The sequence below is a fragment of the Carex rostrata genome, chromosome 24 (assembly GCF_964058835.1).
Source record: "Carex rostrata chromosome 24, lpCarRost1.2, whole genome shotgun sequence".
NCBI lineage: Eukaryota > Viridiplantae > Streptophyta > Magnoliopsida > Poales > Cyperaceae > Carex > Carex rostrata.
Genome location: NC_135941.1, coordinates 5,184,295 through 5,199,700, shown reverse-complemented (window position 1 = coordinate 5,199,700; position 15,406 = coordinate 5,184,295). Strand labels below are relative to the sequence as shown.

General features: G+C 34.1%; 1 protein-coding gene across 2 annotated transcripts; it reads left to right on the top strand.

Moving 5' to 3' along the window:
* Positions 1-7,702: 7,702 nt before the first annotated feature.
* LOC144575553 (S-adenosyl-L-methionine-dependent methyltransferases superfamily protein) lies at positions 7,703-14,440 on the top strand. 2 transcript variants are annotated; one of them, XM_078325741.1, is made up of 11 exons: positions 7,703-7,989; positions 8,552-8,697; positions 9,222-9,271; positions 10,253-10,302; positions 10,824-10,932; positions 11,033-11,093; positions 11,190-11,242; positions 11,463-11,555; positions 11,935-11,998; positions 12,923-13,039; positions 13,907-14,440. In XM_078325741.1, exons 2-11 carry the CDS (start codon positions 8,577-8,579, stop codon positions 14,125-14,127), a joined length of 939 nt encoding a protein of 312 aa, XP_078181867.1. In that variant the 5' UTR covers positions 7,703-7,989; positions 8,552-8,576; the 3' UTR covers positions 14,128-14,440. The 2 variants fall into 2 exon arrangements, with proteins under 2 accessions (XP_078181867.1, XP_078181868.1); XM_078325742.1 differs by lacking the exon at positions 12,923-13,039.
* The last annotated feature ends 966 nt before the right edge of the window (positions 14,441-15,406 follow it).

Genomic DNA, 15,406 nt, shown 5'->3' with positions numbered 1-15,406 from the left:
CAACTTCGAGAGAGAGAGAAAGAGGTCAGATCTTATGTGCGGCAACTCCTACTATTTGTCACATCTAAACCCTAGATCGTCACCTCTTTACCTCTAAACCGATTACACTCAAATTCTAAAAAGAGTTGGGGGAGGCTACAGTGCATGTTGGCCTCCCCCACGCGCCACCATATTAAAAAAAACTATGTTGCATAGATACGGGTACGGGTACGGGTATCGTATCGGATACGATACGGATACGTCAATACGTCAATTTTCAAAAATCTAGAATACGATACGCTTATTTTATATATATATATATATTATTTATATATTGTATTTAGATAATTAATCATAACTTAAGTTAAAATTGTACAAAAGATTATAGGCTTAACCAAAGTATAAGTTAAGCATTATACTTACCAGCATTTATCACATATAACACTATGGTGTAGTGGTTACTGCTTTTGGCTCAAATTGGAGCAGACCAAGTTCGATCCACGCACAGGGAAAAAAAAGTCACAATTGCGTTGGTGCACGATCGCGGCTCACGGATGCGTGAGCGGTTCATAGCCTAGACGCGTATCCAGCCATATCCTGAGCGTATCGGTGCGTTTCAACACGTATCGGCTACCGTATCAGTGCGTAAAGGATACGCCACGTCAGCTGATATGCCAGCTGGCGTATTTGATACGTATCGTGGTCGTATCAGGAGCGTATCGGTATCTGATACAGGTACGGACCCTATATTAGAGTATCGGGGTAACATAGAAAAAAAAAACAAAAAACGAGATGCCCCCTCCAGCTGGTGCAGTCGGTAGCTAGATGTTGTGAGGTTAGATATTGTGTTAAGTTGTTAGATGTTTTAATGTATTGTTAATGATCTAGATGATAGGTTGTTAGATATTGATGTGTTGATATTGTGGTAGATGTGAACGATGATAGGTTGTTAGATGTTGATGTTGTGGTAGATGTGAAGGATGGATGTAATTTTATTGATGCTAGTGTTGCTGTTCTTATCGTCATTCTCGCTATATAATTGTTTCCATTTAGGAGTTGTGCAGGTTTTATAATTATGTCTCGTAAATGCAGTAGTTTTCATTGGACCAAATCATTTATGTTGATCTCTCTTCTTGATTCTGATTGAACAACATGTCAATGGCTTGCCAAGGTTGGATGGGCTTGCAACTTATCTGCTCTTGCCTCGGTTAAACTTCTCAGCACCATGACATAAATATGGCACACTTTTTTTAGCCAACCTTGAAATATTTACTGTCATATAATGCCAAGATTTTTATTTTTACCATTAAAAAATGATAAACTAAAATACCACGATTTTATGGGAATTTGAAATTTAGCACGGACACAACTTCACGTTGAGTCCACTAATTTTGACAATTCAAATAGTTTGATTGAATCTGATTGGTCCAAAAAAGATGGGACCACCCAATTTCTAGTTTTCACGTTGCTTGTTGTGAGTTGGAGAAAAAAATAAGTTGGTGGACTCAATGTAAAGTTGCATCTGTGTTAAATTTCGAATTCCCACAAGATAGTGGTTTATTGATTTTTTTTTAATGGTAAATATAAAAATTTCGGCATATAATGCTGTCAATTTGTTTTCCTAAACAGGGAATAGTGTTGTGCACTTGAGTCTCTGCTTCCCACTATGAGAGTTATGTAATTGAAAGCGGATTAGTTGATAGCAAATCGAGGATAATAGGACAATTAGGTGAAAAATTATTTGATTGGCTGATCAAGAGGTCATATTTCACAGTGGTTGTATTGTCCTGATGGGCTGTCACTTGTGCGGGGCTGATACAATGGAATCTAAGGACCATATCATGTGGGACTGCATCTATGCGACGAGATTTTGGATCGACATAATGGCTCAGTACAACATTCCAACAAGTGGGGCCAAGGACATCCTCACAGCATGGACTCAGATTAACTTGGTTCATACGCGGTCATTGAGGATTCTATGGAACGTGATTTGGACAGCAGGAGCATGGTCACTATGGTGGGAAAGGAATAGAAGATTATTTTCTAATAAACTAAGGGTGGTTCATCGTCTCATAGGAGACAAGGCACTAGAAATTGAGAAATGAAGATCATGCGTTTAGAGGGGAGATAAGCCAAGGTAGACTCTGTGTATATAGTGGGAGGAAGAGTCTTGGCTTCGTAAGAGCATGTACATATTTTTTAAACAATTTCTGTAATTACTAATTAATTTTTGTTATCAATATATCTGTTGACGGCAATTGTCGTCAACCATAAAAAAAAAATTATTTGATTTACTAATCATAATATATTCTGAAATGCAGATGCCTTAAGAAGGTAGTTGGAAGTATGCTCTTGGAAAATGTAAAAAAGTTGCCTATAAAACAAAATAATAAAATACGTAATCCCTGAAAACAGAAATATGCTTCAATTCCCATCCCATTACTTGAAAGATGCTCGAATCACAAATTTTTCTATGTTTTTATCTACAAATAAATAAAGAATTTGACAAGGATATAATAACAGTACTTCTAAGCAAGGGAGCAGACGTCAAAGTTGACATGCTTTTGAGGGGTATATAAAGGTGCTTCTTATTTTTGCAGGGTACACACACGATATATTGATTTTCTAGGTTCTAGGATTAATGCCTTAATGGTTTATAGATGAACTTGTTAAGATCACACGTGTCATGTTGGAAGAGCAACATTGTTTCCAGGCGGGAAAAAAAAAAATCAGATGCAAGTAACTGGACTCGGTCCAGCCCAAATCAACCCGCAAGCATCCTTTTTTAAGTTACTCCGTACCATAGCGTTTTGGGCTTTCTTCAATGGCCTAAGATTATCCAACTGAGAACAATTTGAATCCGACGTCCGCTGGATTCAAATTTAAGTCCAATGAGTTTCGGATCCGTTCGATTTGTTTTAAGATTCGTATACATCTGTTTTAAACTTTTAATACAACAAAAAAAAATTGTCTCAAAATTTCAAACAATTCAGAACAAATATATATATATATAGAGGTTGGCTAAGATCAAAGTGGTAGTTTCTGAGCTTTGGTGCTACCAATTCGTTTTTTAATTTTTAAAGTTCAAAACGTCGATCCGAACAGTTCAAGTTGTTCTCCATATTAAATTGTGCTTGGAGGCCAAATTTTACATTTTTCTGAATTTTGTTTACGATTTATTAAGCCACTTTGAAAATCGCTGATCCAACGATGGCTTAACAAAACAGTAAAATCAGAAGCCACCGTTGGATCAGCTGTTTTCAAAGTGGCTTAATAAATAGTAAAAAAATTCAGAAAAATGTAAAATTTAGTCTCCAAGCACAATTTAATATGGAGAACAACTTGAACAGTTCGGATCAACGTTTTGAACTTTAAAAATTGAAAAATGAATTGGTAGCACCAAAGCTCAGGAACTACCACTTTGATCTTAGCCAACTTCTCTCTCTCTCTCTATATATATATATAGAGAGAGAGAGAGTATGGCTAACGCGCTTCCTCTAGCATATGGGCCGAAATGCTTCCGGTGAAAATTTGAAATTTCAAAATCCAAAAAGTCGATCTGAACCGTTCATCTTCTTCTCCATATTAATATCTGCTTGGAGACCAAATTTTACATTTTTCTGAAATTTTTTACTATTTATTAAGCCACTTTGAAAATCGCTGATCCAATAGTTTTACTATTTGGTGTGCATACTGAGGATGCGCACTAAAAAAATAGAAAAAAAAAATTGGTGCGCTTCCCCAATTTGCGTACCAAAAAATTTGATGCGCGGACTGGATGTGCCTAGGTGGTAAAAACTGAAATATAGCTAAATGAATGATAATTGTTTAATTGTGATTTATTAACGTGCTAACTAAAAAAAATTTGGAGTGCGGATTGAGTCCGATGGACCCAAATTGCTTCATCAGGTGGCTAAATTATATCGTTTAGTTGTCTTTCTGAGGCTACAAACAAAACCAAATATTGGAGAAAAAAAATTCATTTTTTTTTTAATTAATACAAAGTTATCTTCTCGAGCATTGCTTATTTTCTTTTTTCCTAATCAGGGTCAGTTCTGCAGTTTTTCATGGACTGGTTTCTTAAAGAAATCTATAATTAATTAGGCGCTTTAGAAATGTGACCTTACATTTAAATTACAACAATAGTTTGACCTAATCTGCTGATTTTTAGAAATCCTTGACAAAATCTGCTGAAAGTTATTTGACCGAATGCAATTGCCTCTGATCCAAGAAAAAAAATAATACTAAGAGTTAATAATTTTTGTAAATTTATAGCTCCATTACATGTTAAGATGTGTTAGTATTAAGGTAGATATTATTTAAGATTTTTTATCTTATAGGATATAATTATTTTCTAATATTGATATCTGTATGCAGTGTTTTAATATTCGGTTTATATACAGTATGCGACCGCATATTCAAATTTTTATGCAGACTTATATATACAGATTTTAAATGAGAATTCATATATATATAAATAAGTATACAGTAATATGTAATATCAACCACTGTTAATATTCTAAACCGATATTTTTATCACTGTTAATATACTCTAAACCGGTAACATGTGGTATAAACCACTGTTAATGTACTTTAAACCGGTATTTTTATTACTGTTAATATACTTTAAACCGGTATTTTTATCGTTGTTAATATACTTTAAACTAATAATATATTTTAAACCGCATATTCAGACCGAATATAGATTTTTAATTCGAATTGCAATCGAATAGAAATATTCGAATATTCAGCCGAATAGACCAAATATTGTATGTACATATTAATAGTTCTGTATAGCCGTATAGGTTGAATAAAGCAATGCCAATATTTTAAAAGCTTGTTAATCGTTTAAGCTACTGTTTGCACGTACTCATTTGGATCATGACAGCGTGAGAATAGATGAGAGTAGAGGTTGAATAAAACTCGTTAAGGGTATACCCGCCCATACCCGCCCGTACCCGCCAGCTAGGGTACCCGTGACCGAGCCCGGGTATGGGTCGGGTACGGGCAAAAACCGGACCGGACCCGTTATTTTAGACCAATACCCGAGTTTACCCTACCCGAGTTAACCCGTACCCGACTAAACCCGTACCCGACTACCCGAGTACCCATACCCGTATACCCGAGTACTGTTCATCACAGTTCAAAATTCAAAAAATTTGATTTTTCCCCCCCAAACCGGTGCCATCCCATCCGGACCCGACCAGATGGGACGGTTTTTTTTTTTTTTTTTTCCTTTTCTGTTTCTGTTTTCTGTTTTCTGTTTCTGTTTTTTAATTTCTGTTTTTTTGTTTCTGTTTTTTAATTTCTGTTATTTAATTTCTGTTTTTTAATTCTGTTTTTTAATTTCTGTTTTCTAGATTTATTTTTGTAAATGTTAGATTTATTTTGAATAGGTTAGATTTATTTTTGAAAATGTTAGATTTATTTTGAATAGGTTAGATTTATTTTTGTAAATGTTAGATTTATTTTGAATAGGTTAGATTTATTTTTGTAAATGTTAGATTTATTTTGAATAGGTTATATTTATTTTCTGTTTTTTAATTTCTGTTTTTTAATTTCTGTTTTTTTGTTTCTGTTTTTTAATTTCTGTTATTTTATTTCTGTTTTTTATTTCTGTTTTTTAATTTATGTTTTGTAGATTTATTTTTGTAAATGTTAGATTTATTTTGAATAGGTTAGATTTATTTTTGAAAATGTTAGATTTATTTTGAATAGGTTAGATTTATTTTTGTAAATGTTAGATTTATTTTGAATAGGTTAGATTTATTTTTGTAAATGTTAGATTTATTTTGAATAGGTTATATTTATTTTCTGTTTTTTAATTTCTGTTTTTTAATTTCTGTTTTTTTGTTTCTGTTTTTTAATTTCTGTTATTTTATTTCTGTTTTTTATTTCTATTTTTTAATTTCTGTTTTGTAGATTTATTTTTGTAAATGTTAGATTTATTTTTGAAAATGTTAGATTTATTTTGAATAGGTTAGATTTATTTTTGTAAAGAGAACAGAGCGTTTTAAGCTTTATGCAATTTACTACTCATATGGAAGCTCTTGTAATTAAATAGGATGAGCGCTGCTTGCAGTTAAAACCACTCTGTAAATAAAATTCAGCTCAATTATAACTCTGTGGGGTGGGGCCGTGGGGGATGAGAGGGAATTGAAATTAATTTTCTTAATGCATACAAAATTACTTTATTATTGTTTAATTTAGATATTTAGAAATGAAAATTCTGCCGTAGTTACTATTCATAAGTGATTAAATTTTAGTTTTTTATTTGTTTAGTTTGAACTTCTACATGTGATAGGTATTTTATTCTTGCAATTCATATTTAAATGGGATTGAAATTATATATAGTATATTGTTTAGAAAATTAATTTAGACAAAAAATTGCAAATGAAATTTGCACGAAAATTAATGGAAAAAACATGTTTATGAATTGCTAAATAGTTTGAACCAAAAAATTATACAACATAACATTCTTGTTGTATCAAGAACTCATATCTATCATTGTTGAACATAGCACGTGAACTCTTGCCGCATGAGTTAATGAAGACCTACAAGTATACGTCATCTAATGATTGATCGGAACCGTTAAAATCGAAGAGTATCACATTAATATCATTACAGTGAAATTTGTTGAAATTTGATGTTCATCTACCTATCCATCAAGCTTACGGAATATACACACATCGTAGAGACACAAACAGATCGCGTTGGATCAAAACCTCGACACAAAGAAAGTTCATTTTTTTTTTTGCTAATACAGTTCAATATTTTCCCATGATCATTTAAAAAGTAATTTGGAAGTAATTCACTGCAGATCGATCATCGATCGCTCATATAAAAATGAACGGTTTGTAATTGTTGACTCAATTTTAAGAAGAAAATAAAGATGAAATTATATAAAATTGATAATTACAAGTATTATTTGATCACATGGTACGTAAAAAAGTAGAAAATATTTTTTTCGAAATTTATTCGTATTATTTACTATACAAAATTCACCAATTTCATCATTTTTTGATATAAGTCGTCCGATGAGTGATTAAGAGTTAGGATTATCAATGGATGTGTCCATTACAGAGGCTACTAGCAGGAGGTCCATTTCACTGAGGTGATATAAAATTTCTGTTTAGATCTGCACTAGATGCAATCATCTGACTCCTTTAATAATCGTGCTATCCCTGATCATTTGCCCCGATCTAAACATAAATATCATGTTACCTCAGGGGATATGAATTCATGGATAGGTGTATTGTAAATGAGATACAGAAAAAAAAAAAAAAAAAACCCAACAAAAAAACCAGCTAAAAAAACCAGCAACAAAAAAACCAAAAAAACAGCAGCAAAAAAAAAAAGCAAAAAAAAAAAAAAAAAAAAAAAAAAATACCCGTACCCGCCTTACCCGTCAAGGGTACACGGATAAGGGTATAGGACGGGTAGGATATGGGTTTTGAAAATTATACCCGCCATATCCGTACCCGAAACGGGTATACCCGGGTACCCGTACCCGCCCGAGTTGCAAACCACTAGATGAGAGTCGAGTAGACAGCGCTTGAGTGGATTTACGTCAACAGGGATAAGCAGAATAAGAAATTGAATTCATTCCTTTTGATGATGTTTAGTTGCAGCTTAGTGGAATAATAAATTTATTCTTTACTTCAAGCTGCTAAACAGCAGAAGGAATAACATGAAATAAGAATGGATTAACGTCAGTGCAAATTAACTCGCAGCCTGTTAAACCTTTCCGTTTTTTTCTCTCCCTGTGCGACTCCTCCCTCGCTCTCCTGTCGGCCCAACAAACCGCCGCCACCGCCACCGCCTCCGCCGCCACCACCGTTTCCCCTACCGCGCGAGCCACCAGCGGCCCCTTGCCCCTACCGCGCGCTCCACACGCGCCACCCTCTCTCTGCAACCTCACAAACTTTAGCTCTGGCCTCCGACCAGTGACACCGGCCTCGTTGCGAATCTGCCTCCGCGTTGTGCTGGTCTCCTTCGTGCTAAGTCAAGGTTCATCTTTATCTCGCTCAAGTCTCAAGTACAATTGGTTTTCCTCATTTACTGTTTATTCTTTCAATTTTAAGAAAAATGCATCTTTCATATACCTGCTAATTATGAGATTCTCTAGTTTCCTCTTTTTTTTCTATATCGGTGATGTATGCAAGGAAAATGTTCATATCAACAATTAAAGATACGAGAGGAGAGATGTAAGTATTTAAGCACCAGTACCAGTCGGTACCAGCGGGTTTGTTGATCTGTACACGGTATTAGTCTGTACCAGTACCGAAGGTGAATGGGGGGTCAATCATATAAAATTTCTCTGCCACTTATGGGGGTCAATTTCACGATACACATAGCATGTTACTCTAAACTAGAAAATAATGTATAAATACAAAAAAATTGAAATTTAACCGCCTCTGGATGACCAGGATATAAGTGTTAAGCCAGTTCATTTGTGCAGATATAAGTGTTAGGCCAGTACATTTGTGGTTTTAATATCTAAAAGGCAAAACTAGGAGTTAATTAAGCACGTTCGATATGTAACTTATCTTAGTTGCATTATATTTTCCAGTTTTTCTTCCTAAAGACAAGAGAGGATGGGAAAAGCGTCAAAGGACAAAAGGGACATATACTATAGGAAGGCTAAGGAGGAAGGATGGCGTGCACGTAGCGCTTTCAAGCTTCTCCAAATTGACGAGGAGTTCAACATTTTTGATGGTTTATTCAATGATTCTGTCCCATCTTTCATAATTTTCTCCTATATATTCTTGTTTTTAACTTGCAAAGACTATTTTTAAAGTTAATTATAAAAAAATATCTTAAATGTTGTCCAGTTCCTGTTCTGGTCCTGGAAGTTTTAAAGTTCCAACTTTGGTCCCTCACATTTTATCTGCATCATCCTTTTTTTTCCTTATTGTTATCCAGCCAAAGGACTTAAGGAAATCCTAGTCAGCACTAATGTGGAGTAAGCCACTTTCTTGTTTGTATGGTACATCACCACAACAACTTGTTCCTCATTTGTTGACTAAGATTATTTTGTTATATCAAAGATTAAAGAAAAAGTGATGGTGGGGACCAAATGGTACAAATTGTGATGTGAAATCCTAAAGAACCAGAAACTTTGAAACTCTTAACCAAATCAGGAAAAGGGTAAGAAACTAACAACAAGGAGATGAACTGTGACTGTGTTTATTTATTTGTCTCACTTCTTTTTTTAATAATTAGCAAAACATTGGGTGCAGGTGTGAAACGTGTGGTTGATTTGTGTGCTGCTCCTGGAAGCTGGAGTCAGGTTTCTTACTTTTTTCACCTCTATTACTAGTGTTCTCCGTCTTATAATTTCATGCCTCATTTTTTATGTTATGATGTACATTCACTCTTAAGTCCATCAATGCTGAATGCATCTGTTAGAGATTATAAGCATATAGTACATAGCTTTGCCACAGCCAGATCATACTTACTGCCACATTGAACATATTTTCTGTTTCAGTATACTATATATGATTCTGTTATCTGTTTGGGATAGAGCATGGAACTTTATCGGTATTCCTACCAAGAAAATGCCTGCTTTGAATAAGACTACAGTTGAGGATAATGTAGGGATGGTTTGGATAATTTAGGATAAATTTATGCTAATGAGGCTCAATTGCATTATTAACAGTAAACTGAGGTTCCTAATGTTATAGTTGAAGGTTGACATTTGCTTTCTTAGACCTTGTCTTGTCACCTTAAAAAATATAGTAGTGAGCTAATTTAGGTTGTCAGATAACTGCTTGGACATTAAAAAGAATGACCGCAATTTCCCACTAAACATGGAGAATATTGAATCTTTTTTTCTTTTAAGGCTGCTTGCCATAAAAGAGGTAGGCTTAAACCCTAATTCTCATCTTATGGTAGATTGTGCTCATTTGGGGTATACAGTGGGGATTTCTTGGTGAGCTAAAGAGAGAGGAGATAATCGGTGGGGTATTTGTTGAAGGTGAGGAGGGTCTTAAATCTGAATAAAGCTGATATTATTTCTGGGTTTTGACTTTTGACCACAAGTCTGCTTCTCTGTCAGAGTTGCTGTTTTTGGCAATGTGTCCCCATTTTCATTTAGTTTTTTTTTTTTGGGGAAACCTTGAATGTTCAAGAGAAGGATTTTTCCACATGCTGTTTAGCTTAAAAATATAGGACTGGAGTTTGAAACCTTTCCAATTTTAGTTCCTTAGAAATTATCTCAAGCTTTAATTGTATGTGCAATATGAGTTATGATTGTACACTGTTTTTGCAGGTTTTGAGCCGTAAGTTATATGTTCCGGCAAAATTGTCACCTGAGAACAGGTAAACATCTCTAATTGATCAATATGAGCATCTTTTTAATTATAATTTGTACATATTAACTATCTAACCCATTTACAAAGACACCCAAAAGCTTTTTCTTGCAATAATAATTTAGCCAAACATTCAACATTTGTGAATATTCTAAAAGAAGAACAAAAGTGTGTAAATTTATACTTTCGGTTCCCAGTTTGTATATATTTATTCAAGAGAAATTTTATAATGTCAAGATGCCAACAGACATTGGAAAATTGACACACACAGCTGTTGTTTGATTTCAGCTTATTTTGAACTCAAAGAGAAAAAAAATGGAGGGATATACCTTACTCTTCGTATTACTGTTAAGGGTTGGGTAATGTTTCCAAGTTGCAACTATTAGAAAAGCTGGGTAAAAAAGTTGCATGGTTTTAAGTATCATAACATGTTAGACAGAAGTTTGCTGAAACCCTTTATGTATAATTGAGTTTAAATTATTTAATATTAATTTTGATTCTTTCATAGCATTGCTGTATATGTTTTTTTAGAGATGGGGACCTACCTCTTATTGTTGCTATCGATTTGCAACCAATGGCTCCAATTGAAGGTGTAATTCAAGTTCAAGGTGACATTACAAATGCCCGTACAGCTGAAGTGGTATGGTTTATCCACTATTTCATTATGTTTTATCTTTTTTTGCAACAGATGGTTTGCTTTTATTTTGCTTGGCATGTTTACTTAAAATCAATCTAATTAGGTTATTAGGCATTTTGATGGATGCAAAGCAGACTTGGTTGTTTGTGATGGTGCTCCTGATGGTAATACATTACTGTAACTTTTAGTCTTAATTTGTTAGTAATAACTGTTTTGCTGTTGTCGGTGTTTATTTATTATTGATTACTTGACTATTGCAGTTACTGGGCTTCACGATATGGATGAATTTGTTCAATCTCAACTCATTTTGGCGGTTAGTGACACCTATCCATTTTTATAGTTTTTATGCTTGGAAGTGTATATAGGTTATGCTATCAAGTTAGAGATAAATGCATCAATGCATCAAATAATTCGTATAGCCTTCATGTCTTTATAACTTCAGCTTGAGTCAACTATTGTTATGCTTTGATTTTAGAAGCTTATTGCATATTGATCCTTTTTTGACTAGTATCTCTTCTATATCTTAAAACTAGGCGTTAACAATAGTTACACATGTACTCAGAGTGGGTGGAAAGTTTATTGCAAAAATATTTAGAGGTAAAGACACTAGTCTTCTCTACTGTCAAGTAAGATTCTATTCTATCTCTTTTTTTTAATTTGATATTTCTTTTTTCAACTAATAAATAGGAAAGAGATCCATTACAGTTCATAGTTATGGTTACCTGTAGGTACTTATTTTGTTTGAATGGCTAGATAATCATTTTTCACTTGAAAGAGTGGGTATTCCTTTTTTTGGAATTTCTGTTTTGGAGAACAAGGAAAAGTTAATTAGACGGCATAAAGATTTTAACCGAACACAAATATATACCAAATTAGGCAAACAAAAGACCTATGATGGTCCATTTTACTTTAGGAAACCCACTTATTCCTGGGGAAATGATTGTTATTGTAAAGGGTCACATTTTAGTTTTTTTAAGTCTCTGGTTCACTTTTTTTTATCTACAGCTGAAGATATTCTTTGAGCAAGTTACATTTGCAAAACCAAAGAGTAGCCGCAACTCAAGTATTGGTAAGTTGATACTGTAAAAATTTTCAAAATTGGTTGACCCAATTTCATACACAGACGATGCAAGCAGTTGTTCTCAGAGTTGGTTGTATGGGTGTCAATTCTTGACCTGAACTGACGGGTCGATCGGTACCCGAACGGACCCAACCTGACCCGAGAATGACTGATAAGTAAATGGGTCAGGTGTGGGTTCAAGATTTTTGGCCTGCACGGGTCAGGTCAGGCCACGGGTTATTGGCCCGGCCCATTTTCAATTTTTCTAATTTTTCTAATAAATTTATTATTATTATTATTATTATTATTATTATTATTATTATTATTATTATTATTTTTATTATTATTATTATTATTATTATTATTATTATTATTATTATTATTATTGTTGTTATTATTATTATTATTATTATTATTATTATTATTATTTTTAATGAGTTCTAAGAATTGGGAAGCAAAATACCACCTCTGGCTTGAACCTCTCATTTAGCATGAAAATCAGGCTTCCATCCACTAGACTCTCACTCTTGTGTCTTAAGAATGATACTAGTACATTTATATATCTGTAGACTTAAACGGGCTGGGTTTGGTTTGACTAGTGACCCTTCCCGGTTCTTGACCTGTGTCGGGTCGGATCCGACCTGTACTAGAAAAATAATAAATGAATATTGACCTGATGCAAATCCAACCCAACCCGACCCATTGACACCCCGAGTTGTCCTCACTCGCATGTTTTGATTATGAAGGGCCTTCTATTATGGCATTGATTTTTATAAGAATGATTTAGCTTTGTATTACCTGAATTTGACATTTTAATAAGAACTCAACTGGACCATACCATAACCAACCTATTTGCGTCTGATGGTAACACAAATCATGTTGTTTGAGTTTGGAAAGAGTACATGTATATTTGTAACCCACGAACTTCAACAGAGGCATTTGTGGTGTGTGAGAAATATTCGCCACCTGAAGGGTTTGATGAAAAAGATTTATACCACCTCCTGGAGAAAGTCGGCACTCCCTCTGGATCCTCTGATGTCTCTGGTTCTGGTTTGTGTCCCACTTCTTTTTCTTCCAATTTTTTTTCTAGATTCTTGTTTTGTTTTGAGAATGCTATAAAAAAGCTGCTGTTTATTCCATAAGTTGCAAAAAAGGATCAACTTGTTAATATTTGCAAAAACCTGCCTCTGAATAAGTTAGAAATGAAATTGATGAAGTCCTTACCTTTTACTGCAAAAGCATACCACTTTTTGGTGTTATTGAAATTTAGCTGGGAGATAATATAAAACCTTAGTAGTTATGAATAAATTAATTTTAAATTAAAAAATGAAAAAAAATGTATATCATGAGGTTACATGTAATTAAAAATGAGTGAGGCTATGATACTATGCATAGCACAGATCGGTTTGTACAATGGCATCATATCTTCGTTTTCAAAGTTCAAACGGTTAATCGGAGCTGCTCAACATTATTTTTATATGAAAATGTACCTTGGTGACTAAAATTTTACGTCTTTTAGAAATTTTTACTAATTTTTTAGATAGGTAGATAATCACTAATTTCAAATGGTCCGGAATCCTTTCTACCTATCTAAAAAAATAGTAAAAAATTTCAGAAAAATATAAACATTAGTCTCTAAGTACATTTTTAGAGATCGTGTTGAGCGGTTCGGATCGACCTTTTGAACTTTGAAAACGGAGATATTGAGCCATAGTACGGACCATTGTGCAATATACATAGTTATGTAGTCTCACTAATTAGAAGTCTATTTCATCCATGTCTTTAAATAAAGGCCTAATATGATATATATAATAAGAATAAAGTACTTATTGGAAAATCACAAATGTAGTGGTTCTTTTGCAAAATTTTCTTGTTTCATTTTTCAGAGATTGAATTAAGCTTGTTATTACACAAAAGATTGCAGGAGTGGCTGGTTAGAAGGGGCAAACAAGGTGTACATCCCATTTCTAGCATGTGGAGACCTTAGTGGTTATGACTCAGACCGGTCGTACCCACTTCCGAGCATGCAAGGTGGGTCCCACTCATATAAGAGCTTGGATCCGGTGCAACCTCCAATTGCTCCCCCTTATAAAAAGGCACTGGAGATGAAAAAGGCTGCCAGTACCTCAACGCAGTGAAATATTTGCCAGTCATGTTAATTATTGCTATTTTTATCGAACCTTTAGTATGGGTTTTTTGTATCGTTTTGTTTTCTGCTAATCTGTAGCAGGTTGGCTTCAATTGGGGAGCATTTAGTTTGAATTGGAGTTTTGTTCATTTAAGCTATTTTTTTTTTTATAAGTTATTTATGTCTGTCTGAAGTTTTGTTAGTTTAGGTGAGTTATTGTAGTTATGCGCTAGATTGCATTATCATCATTCAAAGTTATCGTTTAAGTTTATAAGCTGCTCCTTCCGTAAACGGATATTTCCGAACATACAATGTTCAGACTGGATTTTGTATCTCCATTTAAATAGCATATTAGAGATATTTATTTGATCAACAAAGAAATGTATTGGATACAATCTGACAGCATGATCCACTCACTGTAACATCTATAACTAACAAAAAGGATTTTCGTCATCTAGTTCCAGCTTGGAAGCTCTGTTAAAAGTTCGGATTTTACTTGCAAGTTTCTTCAATATTTATATGTTTAATAATCAAACTGTTTGCAAGCAAAAATTATGTTATGATTAATTTCGTAGTTCGGCGTAGGTTAAATGCTTCGGCCAAGCCACAGGCTCCTCAGTGCTTAGAAATTTCGGCCATTCGATCTCGCTTTGAGATACGTGCTATCAAGCACCGTCAGCTAGCTGCCTAGCTCTACACAGCTCCGTTGTCTTCAAATTATAACGGAGAAAAGAGAAGAAACGAAACAAAACCCAACCTTCTCCTCTCATGCGATCTACCTCTCCTCCATCATCTGAGGGAGAAAAGAAACGAAACGAGTTCGGCCTTGGAAAATGTTTTACTTCGCGAAATCCTGGATGGAAGCTCGAGATGGTTCAACTGCCTCCATTGTTTTTTCTCTTTCAGCCTGTTTGAGAAGGTGAGTTCCCCCTCCATTATACAAAACCGTTTTAGAATTTATTATCTCTTTGCTGCCTTATTTTTGTATGGGAACAATTTTGCATTACATATAACAGAACTCTTATTTCGATTTTGTCAATGCATGTTCGATGTGAGTACAATTTCATAGTTCAAAATTATGTCTCCGTTGTTGTCAACCAATATTGCATTCTCTGGACAAATTTGTATATGATTAACAGTTGGCTAACCAAAAATAGGTCTATAAATAGTAAAGTCTAAAGATATGTAAGAACCGTCATCAAATCAAAATAGGATGGTTTATACGTCCAGAGGGGACCTAAATTATCGGTTAACTTACCCACAAAATCAGAATGAAATTGTTATTAATC